This window comes from Pygocentrus nattereri, chromosome 4 (genome assembly GCF_015220715.1).
Source record: "Pygocentrus nattereri isolate fPygNat1 chromosome 4, fPygNat1.pri, whole genome shotgun sequence".
NCBI classification, from domain to species: domain Eukaryota; kingdom Metazoa; phylum Chordata; class Actinopteri; order Characiformes; family Serrasalmidae; genus Pygocentrus; species Pygocentrus nattereri.
This window is the reverse complement of record NC_051214.1, coordinates 14332874-14349685: the sequence shown is the minus strand read 5'-3', so window position 1 is coordinate 14349685 and position 16812 is coordinate 14332874. Positions and strand designations below refer to the sequence as shown.

Here is a 16812-nt window from a genome sequence, read left to right as displayed (position 1 = left end):
AAAAGCACACACAGAGTAGCATAAAATGGGGGCAGAGGTTTTGATTTGATTTCTGTAAGAGTGCTCATGTGAGATGTTACCAGGCACAGCTGTTTATCATCTGTAATGTTTGACTGTCCTTCGTGGTGGTCAGTGTTTTGACTGCAGCCTTCCAGCATCAATTTATTACATGAGAGTAGTTTGCGGAGAGGGTGTTTATGTCTTATACATAGAAAGTAATAGAATTTGTACTCCTACCAAGGCAATGAATCAGATATAATAACACATTTTTCTATACTTTATTTCAGAATGAAACTCTGTATCGGGGGTGGGGAGTGGTAGAAGGGGGAACTGAAACATGAGAATCATATTTCAAATCTTAAGATGTTTTAGAGACTGGAAAAATATATTACATTATGATGGAAGATTATGTTTTGTTTTTAAACGATATGGTATGATATGAATCTTTCTTAATATGACTAGGCACATCAACTAATAAAGTTATAAAGGTCAATTTGATTACATGATGGTGATCCAATATATTTTCCTGCATCTCCTTTTCCAAAACAGTTGGGATGCTGTGCAGAATGTAAATAAAAATAGGTTGCAATGATATGCAATAGTATAAAGACAACATATCAAATACTGAAACTGAGAAATTTAATTAGTTAATTTTTTTTAAAATATGTGCCCATTTTGAATTTGATGCCAGCAACATGTTTACCACTTTTTTTAACAACACTCTGTAAGCGTTTGGGAACTGAGGAGACCATCTGCTGTAGTTTTAATAGTGATATATTTTCCCATTCATGTTTGATACAGTATTTCAGCTGCTCAACAGTTCAAGGTCTCCTTTGTCAGATTTTTCATTATGTAATGCACCAAATGTTATCAGTGAGTGACAAGTCTGGACTGCAGGTAGGCCTGGACCTGGTTTGGCAGTATCTTGCTAGAACAAAAAAAAAGGCCTTCCCTGAAAAGGACGTCGTCTGGGTGGCAGCATATGTTGCCAAAAAATGTTTATATCATTTAGCATTAATGGTGCCTACACAGATGTGCACGTCACGCACACCATAAGCACCAATGCCCCCCCATACCATTATGAATACTAAGTTTTGAACTGTGCACTGACACCAAGCTTTAGCCCTGAGGACACCATTGATTCATAAGACCACAGGACACTCTTCCACTTCCCCTCAGTCCATTTGAAATGAGCTCAGGCCCTGAGGAGGTGGCAGAATTCCTGGATCCTGTTTATATATAATTTCCTTTGTATTCTCTATGTATTTTAGAGCTTTAACTTGCATTTGTGGATGCAGTGAAAAACTGTTTTTTTCAAAAACAGTGGTTTTCAGAAATGTTCCTGAGCCCATGCAGGGATTTCCACTACAGAATCATGTCTATTTTTAATGCATTTCCACCTGAGGGCCCAAAGATCACAGCCAGCATACTGGTGAACTCCTCATCTTTACTTCTGAAAGACTCTGGAATGTTTTTTCATACCCAGTCATGTTAATGACCTGTTGCCAATTAACTACTAGGTGTTTTTTTTTGGAACATGTTATTGACATCAAATTAAAAATGGGCAAATATTTTTCAAAAAACATTAAAATTTCTCAGTTTCAACATTTGAAATATTGTCTCTGTACTATTTTCAATTAAACATAAGGTTTACATGAGCTGCACATCATTGCATTTTACACAGTGTCCCAACTTTTTTGGAAATGGGGTTGTAATAGGACTGTGATGCTATGGATGCATGCCTTTCACTACAGTCTGAAACTCGTTTTCTTTCAGTGAAGTTACAGCTGAACTGAAATGACTGAAGTTGACCTCAGCCCTTACATATGGGATTTTATCATTACATATTTAAGAGCATTCCATTTTGTACTCAAGGAGTTATGAACATAGAACAAAAACAGTGTTCAGGCTGGAAAATGCGACATAGGTATGTTTCAGAAACGCATGGCCTTGTTGCAACATCAAAAACTGGCCAAACTCCTACTAACTGGGGCTATGAACAATCTACTACTGCTGAAAATTGTTTCTCGAAACACATTTCATTTTTTTTTTACCACCACCAAGATATTAATCTGTTAAATTAGGCAGACTCCACCACTTCGCTACCAGTTTTTGAGTCATTGAGATGAGACTTAAATGGCGACTCTCCAGACTCCAGACAAATGTGATGATGTAGAACTCCATTTTTCAAAAAGCTATGAAGTATGAACACGAAGTCAAAGCTTACCCAAGTCTGGCTTTAGCTCAGTAGGCAAGCTTAATTTCCGTGACATCTTTGCTGGAAGAAAAAAAATACCCCTCTTTACAAACCTCCTCGAACCTTCCAAAACAGTCATGCACTTCTATGCTTGGGGAAAACATGTGACAACATAGCTAAAGATACAGCCGTAAGAAAATCCAGAGGGGGGGGCACAAACGTTTCAAACTGACAGAGGTGACACTGCGACGGGAATCACTCAGAATCAGAGACAAAACAACTGCTTAATTAAATGCCGCATGCTGGACAGACACAATCGGGTAGTGGACGTTGGGTCTCACAATGCCCTGGAATGAAAAATAAAACTGCATCAGACACAAAACAGTCATTCTCAGCTCCCCATGCCATGAGCATGCACCAAACAGGAGAACAAGACCGGGGAGTGATGGTGGTCATGGATAATCAAACTATGCTCAGCTATGCTCTTTCATGAACTTATCACTGGTCCTCAGTTAATGAAAATGCTACAGAATGTCAAGAAAAAGTAGAAGAACTACAAAGAAATCCAACTCAAAAGAACTGACAACTGAGAATCTCCCAATGGGGAACTCAGAAAAAACAAAAAATGGGGGGAAAAAAAACAAAAAACACGTTCAGCACTCCTAGGCTTAAAATGGGTTCAGTTCAAGGTGTAAGTATACACTCCTAATTTAGTACGAATTAATTTTAAATACTGTGGCATCTGATATGCAGATTAACAAACCAAAGCTACCAGTTCACTAATGTCTACACTGAGAATCGAAGTGCAAGAATACAGGGCTGTCCACAAAGAGATGGTTGAAAAGTTGTAATTACAAACAGATGGCCTTATGACCCAGCCAATGAAGTGGCTATGTGGAAAATCAAGCCAGAAGCACCAAGTTACACACGTGCTACATACATGTAGCATGCAGTAGACATTTCAGTGGACATTTCATTTGGAATCATCCACACTTTTCTGCTTCCTGGGTTTAGCCTTTACTCCCTCTGTTTTGTTCTAACTTTGTGACAGAGACAGTGGTTGGACACAAAAGGGTAGAGCCTCCTCATTCCTCTCCCCATCCAATCTTACCTCCTCTACCTCCGCCATTGTAGAATTGCTGATGGTTAGACATCAACACTTTTCGTGGGGAAGGAAGTAAAGCATATCCGCAGTTAGAACCATTTTCTCTCTCTCTTTCTGAGAACAAAATAATGATGCAATGCAGCTCAGTTAAAAAGACCCACTCACGCCTACCTAGGTATTTATTTACCCATTAATGTTTTCAGGGAAATGTCGGGCTTAAAAAAAAAAAGAAAGAAAAAATTCAGTATTTGCGTGTGCTGTGGTGGAGTGCTGCAGCAGGTGCTTTTACACAGTGATTACAAGAACCTTTTCCACACATCACTGCCTAATCAAACCACTTGTTAGGAAAACAGCCGTGGGTCTTTGCATTGACTGAAGGTTAAGTCACTTTTGAAATCCATTGTTACTCTGTTCTGACATTTTGGCACAAATCTCTATTTTAAGCCCTCCATAGACTCCCAGTGTGAATGTCATGCGCTTTATTGAAGGATGTTATTGGGCTGTTTTCTTATATGCTTCACCTTTATTTTTCCATCCCATGCATCAATGAAACAAGAAGAAGAAGAAAGAAGAAAAAAATCCTTTCTTTCAATTTTTCTTAAGTAGATAATGCTTGTAATCTTTCTTTTCTGATCAAGGGCTTAAACCAAAAGAGCCAATTACTTAGTGTAGTTTTGAATAAAGGGTACAAAAGTTACTAAATTGGAAAATGTTTGTGCCTGAAGGAAAGACTTGATTGCACCCACATGGCTTACCCTGAAAAAGAGTTTACTGGAAAAGGGTTAGAATCATTTTCAGCACATGAACGCTGAATATAACCAGAAAGTTTGCACAGCCTTGCTGAACAATGTTGTGTGGTTACCAACACTTGATTGCATAGTCTGCTTGTTTTAAAGCTTTCAGGGCTTCCAGATTTAAAAGCTGAGGAAATGAGCTCTCATTTTATGGCCCTGTACAGTACAGTGCATTTACAAGCTTTTGCTGTCACGTAAACTAAGACTTAAGACGCCTTTTCCTGGAGAGAACTGTACACTAGTCAATTAAAATGCAATTACAGGAGCTAACAAACTGCTGCTTCTTTGTTTACCCAAAGAGCTATCTGAAATTTTAATACTAGAATGACTGTATGCAATTCTGTAAAACCACAGCATGCTTAACCACGCAAAAACAAAATCCTGTGTGATGTCACATCAATCTTACTAAACACTCTCTCATTTCAGCAGACTTCATACATGCTATACAGAACACACCTATGTCACTCAAGTTTGATGTGGATTTTGTATATGTGCTTTACCACAATGCTAACTAATTAAATACTGTGGTATAGACGCTAATCCATGAAGCCTGAATTCATGTATACTTGCATGTATGTGCAGCAAAGTCATGCTCTTAGAATAAGTCATCTTTGTTATTAGTTGGCAATCACACTACCACCACAGAAGTAAGTACAGGGATCAAGATTTCATGTGACAGAAAGCACCGTCCCAAAATAAAAAGTCACTTTTTGAAACAAGGATTAATAATTTAATTGGGCGGTCTAAGTGTTTCAAGGACAAAGTACTTAACTGCCTGAAATAGAACTCAGCAAATACATAGTGTAACATATTCCATCTGATGTCTTAGTCTGCGTACTGAAATCAGACCCTTAAAATAAAAGAGGAAAGGCTTTAAATGTGTTAAAAACAAGTACTCCAAAAAGAATGGGTTAAATACACATTCTGCAATAAAAAAGTATTATTTAAAAAAAAAATCAAATTAGGTTTTTGAAGAGAGGCAAGGGGATGTGTTAGGACGGTCTGTCAGATATAGGCTTCCTGGATGACCGGCGACATGCACTGAAGGACAAATTACCTGAGGTGGGGGATTTGCAGCGGTCCTCCGATGTGGCCGAGCCCTCATTGATGTCACACAGCCCTATGCAGGCAGAAACACAGTTTTAATATGGGTTTAGAGGTAACCTTTAGATGTGACATGCTGATATAGTCTCCTCTCTAGGTAAATAATCAAATCTATGCAGTTTTTGCCCATTACTTCAAATGTCAGCCAGTGTTCGCTGTCGAAAGCATTTAATGTTGCACCGGAGCTATTGAAGCTAAAAAGCAATAAAAGTGTATGTCTCATCAATTAGCATTGCAACTAAATTATCACACACAAGTCTAACTATAATCAATTAAATACATGATGTGGTATCAGGCAAGAGTTTGATGATGTAGGCATGTAGTGTAAACAATGCTAACTGGTTGAGCATTGGCTTTCATTACTTATTAACTAAATTAGCCTCAATGCTCCAGTGCCAAACTAAAGAAGCAGAGGCATTAACTGGGTATGTAAAGATTCGGGGCCCAGCCCAGTTCTTTGTAGAATTATTTTAGAATACCATAATTTTTTACAAATACAATACACATAATTTTTTATTTAACCTGCCCTGCAAAATGTGCAGTTGCCATTTTTTGTTAATACTAATAAAAAAATGATTTACACATCAACAAACATGCAGGGTGTCATGACTGGCTCCTCCCACTCCATGTGCCTTTTTGTTTTGGTTTGTCCATGTGCGTTTGTTTTGGTTTTGTAACTCCGCCCTGATTGTTTTCACCTGACCCTCATTTTCCCTGTGTATTTAAGCCCTGTGTTTGCCGGTCTTTGTTTGATGTTTGCTTTGTTGAACTCTTTTTTCTTAGTCCTATTCTGGTTTGTATCATGTCTGAATCCCTATCTATCCGTGTTGGCTATGTGAACCTGGACTGTTTTGACTATGACCCTGGATTTGCCCCTGATAAATCTCACTTATCTCAGCGTATTCGTCCGCCTCCTCGTTCCGCATTACACAGGGACAGATTTGGCGGAAGGTTTTCAGACTATGTCATATGTTTTAATGTATTAAAATCACATGTGTGGGCACAAAAAGAAGGTCTGACTCAATACTTAGGTCTCAGATGCAAAATCAACATACTGCTGATGATGATAATAGTAGATAATTCACTCCCATCCTCGGAAGACGCACCTTTCACCAAGTTTTTACCGAGTTCTCTTCAAATGCTTTTTCAACGCACCTGCAAATGTCAGGTTCATCTGCTTGTGTGTGTTTGAAGTACAACCATCATTACAAAATTTTCTTCCATACATTCCATGCAATATATTTTCAACAGACAGGTCTCCATATCTCCAAAATGTACATGATGTTGCTTTAAATGCTGCTATATGTGCATGTATTTATAATTAAACAACAATTAATAAAATTAATAAAATTCAAAAATCTTATGGATGACTTCAATAGACAGTCTCCACTGAAAGTATTGGAACAGCAAGGCAAGGTCTTTTGTTTTTGTTCTTTTGTACACTGAATACATTTGGGTTCAATATCAAAAGATGAATATGAAAAGATAGATCAGAATTTCAACTTTAATTTTCCAGATATTTACACCTAGATGTTTTGAACAACTTAAAACATGGCACATTTTGTTTGAACCCATTCATTTTTCAAATGAGCAAAACATCGAACCAAGTGACTGACAGGTGTTTCTTGTTGCCCAGGTGTGCCCCGTTAAATTGATTTTTAGCAATAAAAGCAACAACACAAACATCACCAACAACCACATGTTAAGTGTTATATACTTTTAGACTGTTCATATACTTTTGTTCATCAAAGGTGCCATGTTCTAGGTTTTAACACACCTAGATGTAAATATCAGGATATTAAAGTTCTGAAATTGTGACCTTTCTCATATTCATCTTTTTATTTCAAACCCAACTGTCTTCAGTGTGTAGCCAAAATAAGAGAATTAACCTATGCATATCAGCATGGCTGATTTGAAACCCTCTCGTTACCACAAGAAGTGCTTGAGTGCCTATAATTTGCAATGCCTACAATGTAAATTTCCATATTTGTAATAATCCATACGTTCCCATGATTTTGACCCATTACAGCTGGTGTAAATGTAAGCGTTTTCAAGCTATTGTGGATACGGAACAATTTGAACTGTGAGCTCTCATGACTGATGGCCAGGCTGAAGTAGCAGAGCTTTGCTCTTTGTGTTGAGAGGCAGGCAAGCAGACAGGAGCTAAACCCAGCTGCTCTAATCAGCACTCTGTGCGACTCTAGCCCACTGCTAAACATCACTCATTAACCCCAGCACACACACACATGCACAAACTCTTGAGTCGAATAATCCAACTGGCAATCTGTCAGTGAGTCACAGCAGTCAGAGTTTCATTACAAGGCAGCATGCGTTCAGGGCAGAGTGGCTGCAGTTCTGCCTTCCACCAGCAGAGGTCACAATGCAGCATCAATGGCACTACACACTACTGCAGAGTGCTGCAGCAGTCTTTTTTATTGTGCTGCATGACTATACCTTAAAACAGTGGTTCCAAGCCCTGATCCCACAGCAACACCTGCCCTGCATAGTTTAGAGTCTGGTCATATACATTTGCTTTAACTCAGTAAAAGCTTGTGGTAACACTTTACTAAAGGATAGTATTAAGTGACCCTTATTAGTCCCACAACGGGGAAACTTCACCTCCACGTTTAACCCACCCGTGAAGTGAAACACCACATACACACACTAGGGGGCAGTGAGCACACTTGCCCAGAGCGGTGGGCAGCCCTATTTGCAGCGCCTGGGGAGTAGTTGAGGGTTAAGTGTCTTGCCTCAGTCATGTACTGTTGGCTATGGGGATTGAACTGGCGACCTTCCGGTCACAGGGCTGGTTCCCTAACCTCCAGCCCATGACTGCCCGATTAAATAATTAAATTATACAACAGGTATATAAGCCTTTCATGACAACTAAAAACCTGCATAAACTATTATAATGGCTTATTCCAGTAAGCGTCAGTTGTCAACTGCTTTGGACGTTCTGATGTAATTTTACCTCAGTCAGTTATAACAACTCATATTTACTGGAATAAGCCTATATGAAGATCTCCATAGGTATATGTTTTCATGAAGTGATAAAAGGTATTATATTTGCTGCAGTCTCACAGCCATGAATGTAAATCTCACAAGGTTTCACCATCTGAAAATAAACTTTGTTTCACCCTCCTCAAACAAATGCATTTATTTACTTTAAACACCTCTGCTTCTATCAGCATTCAGCAAAGTTACAATAATTAAGAAAAATATAGGCGTATATCTAGTTGCATTGTTTCCATAGCCTAAAGCACAGCATGGTTATTCATTCTACCATGATATCAAGAAATATTGTTTGTTGTAAATGTTTCAGGATTCAATTAGGTTTCAGTCAATACCTGTGCAAAGAGGTGGTTACATAGCAAAGCAGTTTCAGAACACACACACACACACACACACGCACACACACACACACACACACACACACACACAAACACACACACACACACACACATACACACACACACATACAAACACACCTACGCCACTTATCCTTCTGGGGGAGCTGGAGCCTATCCCAGAAGTCACTGGGTGGAAGACAGGAAACACCCTGGACAGGTCACCAGTCCATCGCAAGGCAGGCAGATTGACATATACATCCACACACAATTTAGCATCTCCAATTAGCCTGACTGCATGTCTTTGGACTGTTGGAGGAAACCAGAGTACCCAGAGGAAACCCACGCAGAGACAGGGAGAACATGCAGCTTCAGAATGCAATTTTGTTTTTTTTTTTAATTGCTGATTTTTTAGAACTCAGGATCAACAAAGAACAGGACATGCTTAGTAATAAAATACATATATTTATTAGTAGGCTAAAAGAACATTCTCTAACTGAAATCTCACCTTGTCTGACCTTCCTCTAATTTTTTCTCCTATGCAAAGCCTTTCAGTCAAGCTTGTGGGCAAATCTGAGCATCAATAACAATTACAAGCTGTCTTCAGACACTGAGCTTCTGAGAGCATTTTATGAGCTTCAGTTTTGAAACCACATCTGAAGAAGCAGGAGTGAGAGGGTGAGTTAAAAAGAGATTGCTGTGGCAACAACATCAAGAACACTGAGAAGAAGAGAGTGATGGTCAGCATTGAATCTGCTTGACTCTTTAATATCTGGCTTTAGTGCATTATGTAATGGCATGGCTAGTCTGCTGTATCCTGATCCACCAACGAGCAACCATAAGCAATAAGGCATTGTGGGTTTTTGTGACTTATTGCGGGACTTGCTTATTCCTCTAAATTAGTGCCTGGGCTGTCCAACAAATGCAGTATTTTAGGGTGTGTCTGGAGTGGTGGTATTCTGAAAGTTCTGATGTATTTCTGCTAATGCTTCCCCTGAAACCACTTGCAGTCTCTGCACAGTCATAAACATCCTTTACATTTGGTGTGGCCTGGAAGACACAATTTAAATAAGGTGCAAATTAAGGGCAGTATAGTCAGAAATTAGTTTTTGCACACTGCTGTAAGCTGCACTTGTGTTTGGACATCCTCTTGATTATGACATTTATTGATCAAAATTCTCTTTTCCATCTTTTGAATTACATCGCCTTCCAGGTCAGAGGCACTTTAGTCGTTGACATTATGTATTTTTATTTCCTTTGCTTGTTCATGTTCATCTATCTCCATGGTAACAAATCAGAAAATCTGGCTCAGTTGATCTTGTTTTGACATGTTCTGCGTTAATGCCTTAATTATTATTATCATTTTTTTGTGCCCACATGTTACATTGGTAACATCACCAAAGTGCAAGCGTGGCTTGTGGTAGACACAAACAAACACTACGACTTTTATAAAAAACATGCTGTACAGAATTCCACATTTTCTTTAAATAACATACATTCTCACTAGACAAACATCTGCATTTGTTTGGAAATTGTGTTTTGGTGCTCTGGATAAGTATATCAAATACAAAAGTTTGAGAGATTCAACTGACATGCCAGTTGGTGCTACCACAATATTGTTTTCACTAGCTAGTCTACCTCTGGTGTTTTACACAGAACGTGTCTTTGGCAATTCAGCATCAATGGCAATTCTCTTTCGTACTGTCACTGCTAAAACTGAACAGTCAATCAGTCAGGCACAGGAAAAATCAAGCAATCAGTGCAGCTGCCTGCCAACTTCATTACATCACATTCTGTGATGCCACACATGGTGTGAGTCCTGCCGCAACATGGACATATCATAGGCAAATTTATATCTTTCACTTTTGTGTAGAAAATTCAGACATGACTATGATAAAACCACTTACATATTTATATTCTATAACTTTAGCTGGACTCTTGGTTTGTGGCCCCTCTAGTCTCACCAGTGATTAAGTGGGTGAAGCAGGTGTCTCACCTCCAGAAGGTTGTCTACTCTTGCGAGGTGATCGTGGTTGCCTCTGATATGGGTCATTGGATCCATACAACTCCACAGTGCTCAGATTCAAAAGAACGGTCTTCTGGAGATAATCTACCACTGCCAGGCCATTAGTATTGCCAAATACCACCCTATACCACAAAAAGATACAACATAATGGAACATAGAATGAAACAGAATATAGAAAGATAAGACAAAAAAAGCTATGTAACTAACTGCCATAACATTTCCATTTTAAAAGAGATTATAAATGCATTATTAACATGTACACTCTGAAAGGCAGGTATTAAAATAAGAAGTATTGCAACCTTTGATATGTTTCCATTGTATTCCTACCCCTGTATTACATATAGGTAGGTTACATAACAGTAAGCATTATATAGTCTACTCTTGCCTGAGGGGCTCTGGAGCGCAACAGTCAGGAATTTACATCAAAAGCAAAATGTCTGTGCAAAATAAATAGTACTCATGCAGGTAATAAATAGACAGGCCTCAACTTCAAAATAGGTCAGATGTCAAGAAAATGTACAAGCCGTGAGAAACAGATATGATGTTCCAGATCAGTAATTTCAAAAAGGCTCAGTACACAAGTGTATTTCTGGAACAGACTAATGGAAAGAGTGCAGGCAGGTTTATGAGAAAGAGTATCTGTACGGAAAAGACAGTTCAAGCTTATGCAAGATGAAGTGCAAGGATGCGTAAAAGACTCACAGGCCATACGAAGAGTTGATGGCGAGGCTGCTGATCTGCTGAGGAGGCTCTCCACTGACCCACACCAACTGCACCACCAATTCCACCTGATAACCTGGAGACTGCTTCAGGGGACTATTGCGTACCCTGAAAGAGACAAAAGGAGGGACAGAGACAGAGAGAGACACACAAACTAGTCATTAATTAGAGAAGCTGATTAGTTGTTTATAACTGATATATGTATGTCTGATTACAAAATGTGCTCTTTTTTCATTGAGAGGTTAGGCAAACTTTGAAGAATGCCAGCAAAATCCTATTCAATCTAATACACTGCAGCACACAACTTAGCTGTTGCTGTTAAAACATCTAAATTTAGAGTGTATAAATTCAAATGATATTTACTTTGTATGCACATAAAAAGGTCACATTGTTAAGACAGATTGAGTGTAGTATTTTGTATAATCGAGATAATGCTAGCATGGTGGCAACTTCATGGTGGCAAATGTCTCTGTCGCTTCCAATCTGTCAAATTTCAATTAAACTCAACATTATGCAGTTTAAAAAAAATACTTAACTGATTTAATGTGAATACTTCCATTCTAGCAAAATCATCACATTAGACCAAATGTGTCTTCTGACATTCTGTAAAGCTTATGTATTTCTGTCTTTGCAACAGTAGCTGCAATAGAACAACTTTAGGCAGAGCATCAACAAGTCAACTGAATGTAATGAAAGATATAGTCAAAACAAACATAGCTAGAAAAGGGATAATCAGAGAGAGAGAGAGAGTATTTTGACCAAGAGACAAAATAAAAAAGATACATTAGCCTACTTCAGACAGGGCACGTTATCTCTTATGCCATCTGATGAGTTGCTGCTGGTGGAGTGGTGCGTCTGGGGGCCGGAGGTCTGTGGGCTAGGGGAGGTGCTTGGAGTGGGAGGAGCTGGCGTTTGGTACCCACCCCCTTCTGGTGACTCTAGGTCATTCAGCTCATACTGCAATCTGACTTCCAGTAACTGAGAGAACACACACATATACAACACAGCTCATATATTTATATACTGTGTTTCACACACATACTCTATATTTTGGTGCCCTCGTCTCAATTATACTGACAGTTAGCCAAGTTTATTTAGTCCCATTTTAACAATCTACAAAATATTTAATATTGTACATAATTTTAGATATTTTCTATTTTTATTACAAATCATACATGAATTATTGGAATACTCACTTAAGAGATAAGCTTGGTTTTCCATATATATATATATATATATATATATATATATATATATATATATATAGATAGATAGATAGATAGATAGATAGATAGAACTGTGCCAAATGATCATTTTAAGTACCAAAATGGGATACGCATCTTAAATTTTTATGTCTGAAGAAAATCAGCTATCAGCTCTGAGTGATATTTGAGTTTGCACCATCTTAGTTAGGTGATATGTTTCACTTTCCTCTGTGTTTTTAGCTTTTAAAAAAAGTTACACAAACAAATCAGTTAAACAAATTAAAATTTGCATGGGCAAAATTGAATAAGTTAAGTGATTCCCACCAGTGTCACTATCCATAAATTAGGATAAACTAATTGGTGTGTGTGTGCACACATGTGAAACAGGGGGACTCGAGGTGGTAATGGGCTCAATTTGCTCCAATTAAGCTGTGCTGAGAACATTCAACAGCTGATGGCACTCACCATAATCACCGCTCTTACATCTGTACTGAGCATGCTACTCAAGCTGAGCCAATCAGACAATGAGCTTGTGTCATTTTTGTTGTCCTACAAAAATTGCATCTAAAGTATGCTTTTATCTTTTAATGGTTACACTGCTCTGTTAAAGCCTTACAACTGTATGTTTTGTAACTGGTGAAAAACTGTATTTGCCATTGCCTTAAAAACACTGAATTAATTTCTAATCAGCACAGCATCAATCTGCAATATGCAATAAGCAACTGTTTTTTGGCCTACTGAATTGTCTGTGGTTCCTGTATGTTTCACTGAAGGCAGAAACCAGCAAAAGCTAGTATGCTTTAACATCAGAGTCAGTGTGCGAATGTTGACCAATAACCAACCATCATTTGAAGCTTTTGCAAAATGCTTGATAAGTGAATTCTGTATTAATGCATTGTTAAAAAGTGTTCCTTGCATGGACTGTGGAACGTTGTACTCATTAGTAGGGCCAAATCTAATCATGTATATTCAGCAATCATCCTGAAACCATATTAAGCATACCCTACAAAAAAACTTGGTTTTGTTTAAACTGAGGGTTTAATTAACTGATTACACAGCCAAAAGTTAAAAAGGTGACAAAATAAATGGAACATATAATAATAGAATACTGAAAATTCTAGCTTTGGTTCAATGTACCTCATTGTCTCTCTCAAAAGTCATCACCACCCATCACATCCTTCTATAATTTTGAACACCCATGTGATTTATTCACTTTCTCTCAGTACAAAACAGTTGTCTATCTTATTGGTTGCATATGTTAGCTTTCAATATTGCCCCTCACTGTAGAAATACTACTGTCCTCTAAAAAAGAGGTTATGAACACCATTTTTTAACTGCACACTTAATATGTCTAAGTAGAGAAACCAACTGCCTATTATGCCATCATACATATAATTTTAAAAACTTGAATGACAAAGCTGTCTATCCAAATAGGAACTGTTGTTTATTGGCAATTAAATAAAATTTAATTCACTTTTTTTACTGATAGCACTGGTCGAACCATTGTTTATTTGTTAGTTAACAGTTAATCACTTACATGCCTACTTCACAGTAATTATTTAATGTCAAATTCTGTGTGCTAGAATACGGAGCCTAAAATTGAAATAATGTGTCACTGTCCAATTAATTACAGACTGCAATGTACATGCACAGATAACCTACCATGCTCATAGTACAAGCTAATTAGTTTGACCAGCGGTGTCAGAGCAGGGAAACATCAAAACATGGAAGACAGGGCTTTAGGAATCACTGCCTTACAGGTATCTTTGTTTAAAATGTGGCACTTTCTGATACTATAAAAATAAAGCAAATAAAAATCACTTCCAAAGATGTACTTAACAAATGAACTATGATTGTTGTTAAGTTGATTTTGCAATTGAGACCCAAACATGGAGCTGGAACTTGTGCATGTGACATTAATATGTAAAGACATAAGAAATGGTCAGAAAAACTCATGACACAATATGTCTTGACTTTTAAATTACTATTTCAGGATTTACAAAGTGACTCTGCAGAGCAGGGACACCAAAGTTTCTGTTTTAAAAAGATTCTTACACATTGCAGTTTTAAGTCTATCTGTCAAAATATTGTTGAATGAAGTCAATGTAATATCAAGATACTCTGGCAAAAAACAGAGCAGAGAAAATGCTTTCCTCTCAATAACACACAACACACACACACACACACACACACACACACACACACACTATTTCAATGAAGACAAGAGGAGCATATTATTTTCAACATCACAGGTTAAAATAACTCATCTCTCAGAGACAGAGAGAGAGGGAAAGGAATGGACAGAGAGAAGGAGGGTAGGAGTGTGAGAGAGAGCATGCCAAAGACAGAGAGGGAGAAAGATGGCACTTATTCCACTTCAGAAAGCATAAACTAACGTTTTTAGGTCAAAAGGAGACATAACAAACCAGAAGATGGGCACACTCTTATAAAAACAAATCCAGTCATGCATATATAAAATTGCGAACCTGATGCAACACCCATACTATATACACACATGCAAATATGCATACACTATACAGTATAGTACACATATACACATAATTATTAGTGATTCCTTGGAAGACCCACACACAGCAATGCATGGCCAGTCTTACCTGTACAACCTCGGTGGTAATTTCCTGTTTGCTGAATCTGTAGATGATGACGTGGGCGGACACTCCTGCCACACACAACATGCGGCTGTCTGGGCACCATGACATAAGCTGGATGGCAAATGGATCCTCATCCACAATCTCTGTATTTGGCTTCTCCTCCTTACTGCGCGTCTTCTCAAACACCTTGGCCGTCTTCAGTTTGTACAGCACCTGGAGCATTACTATGCACCACGGGAAATTTAATTCAATATATAATTATTTGCTGTCAAGAAAATACATTTATTTTGTTATGGGAACAATACTAAGCATGATATTTGCACTAGTATGTACATATGCAAAAAAAAGTTAAATCAAATTTTTGGGGTTTTTAACCAAAATTTCCTCTTAATTTAGTCATATCCAATTCCCGCCTTTTAGCTAAGTTGGCCTCTATCACTCAGTGCTACCAGACTGTGAGGGGGAAGCCTAGTACAAGCTTTCTTCAAGACATGTGAAGCTAGACACTTTATTATTTCGATGTGCAATTAACATGACCATTTTGAGTTGCACTTCAAGTGCAACTCGCTCTAGGCTCCAGGCCACAGGGAGCTATGGCATCGCTCCTGAGCTCACAAAAGTAATATGGGGCCTCAGAACTGCAGAGACACTGACATGGTGACATTGCGCTGGTGTGAGTGGATCAGACATTGAAGTGCTGCAGGAGTTTTTTAACACATCAGTGCCACTGCCGGACAGAGAATAGTCCACCAAACAAAAAGCTCCAGCCAAAAGCATCTTGTGGGCAGCATCCTGTGATCACATGTTAAGATCTAGAGCAGGCATGTCAAAATGGGGACCTTCTGGGCCAAAGTGCTGTGGAGATCAGTGTTTAACCTCATCTAATGCTCTCTCTCTCTCTCTCTCTCTCTCTCTATATATATATATATATATATATATATATATATATATGTTTCTCAAAAAAAGTTGTGTGCCACAGCAGAACTCAGAATGACAGAATACATCTGTATTTGATTAAGGCCTGATATTAGTTTACAATTTATTTGCAATTGCTCAGGCACAACTAATAAAAAACTTAAAGATTAATGGAGTCAATTTGTCTTTGCTGGATTACTGCCTTTTGCCTAATTAGCTTTTGCATATCTGTGTACATTTGTAGTGTAAGTCTCTTTTACATAAATCCTCTCCATTATAGAAAGAGTCTTAGAGGGTAGCCTTTGCAGAACTAACATGGCTATAAGGTCATTAACAATCTTTCCTTCTGAGCTTAAAGCAAAAAAAGAACATGGTGAGTGCAGTAGAGTTTGTGGAAGTTTACCATGATTATGGCTATAATGGGGCTAAATGACATTTACAGGTCACTCTTAAGTAAGTAAGGGCCAAGGTTAGACAGAGGTATTCTGGGAATTTAAGTCAAATGGATAGAGGACATACATGGCACTACCAGGGCAGTCCCCAGTTGGGTCTTTAATCATAATTAAGTACATTAGCCTACAGTGAAGGCAGGCTGCCAAAATAATGTCCCCCTTCAGACAAGAGAAAAAGATGCATCCTTGGAACATATACAATGCACTGCACTGTTAGTTCTTATATGTGAAAGAAGTTGTGGAAAAGCCAAAAGCAGCCGTTTTTTTTCCCAAGAAATGATAAGATGATAAGCTTTTCAACTTTGTTAAAACACAGAATTTGGCATCATACTTAG

General features: G+C 38.2%; 1 protein-coding gene across 4 annotated transcripts in view; it reads right to left on the bottom strand.

Annotated features, from left to right (window-relative positions):
- The window catches only part of stxbp5a (syntaxin binding protein 5a (tomosyn)), a 157553-nt gene that overhangs the window by 13305 nt on the left and 127436 nt on the right, over positions 1-16812 (bottom strand). Inside the window, exons 15-21 of one of the 4 annotated variants that reach the window (XM_037537997.1) lie at positions 15114-15334; positions 12087-12271; positions 11276-11401; positions 10544-10695; positions 5154-5216; positions 3309-3416; positions 2228-2278 (exon numbers count right to left, since the gene is read on the bottom strand). In XM_037537997.1, coding sequence (XP_037393894.1) covers positions 2228-2278; positions 3309-3416; positions 5154-5216; positions 10544-10695; positions 11276-11401; positions 12087-12271; positions 15114-15334 — 906 coding nt within the window. The remainder of the gene's footprint in view (positions 1-2227; positions 2279-3308; positions 3417-5153; positions 5217-10543; positions 10696-11275; positions 11402-12086; positions 12272-15113; positions 15335-16812) is intronic. The other 3 variants (XM_017712994.2, XM_037537996.1, XM_017712995.2) reach the window with 3 other exon arrangements.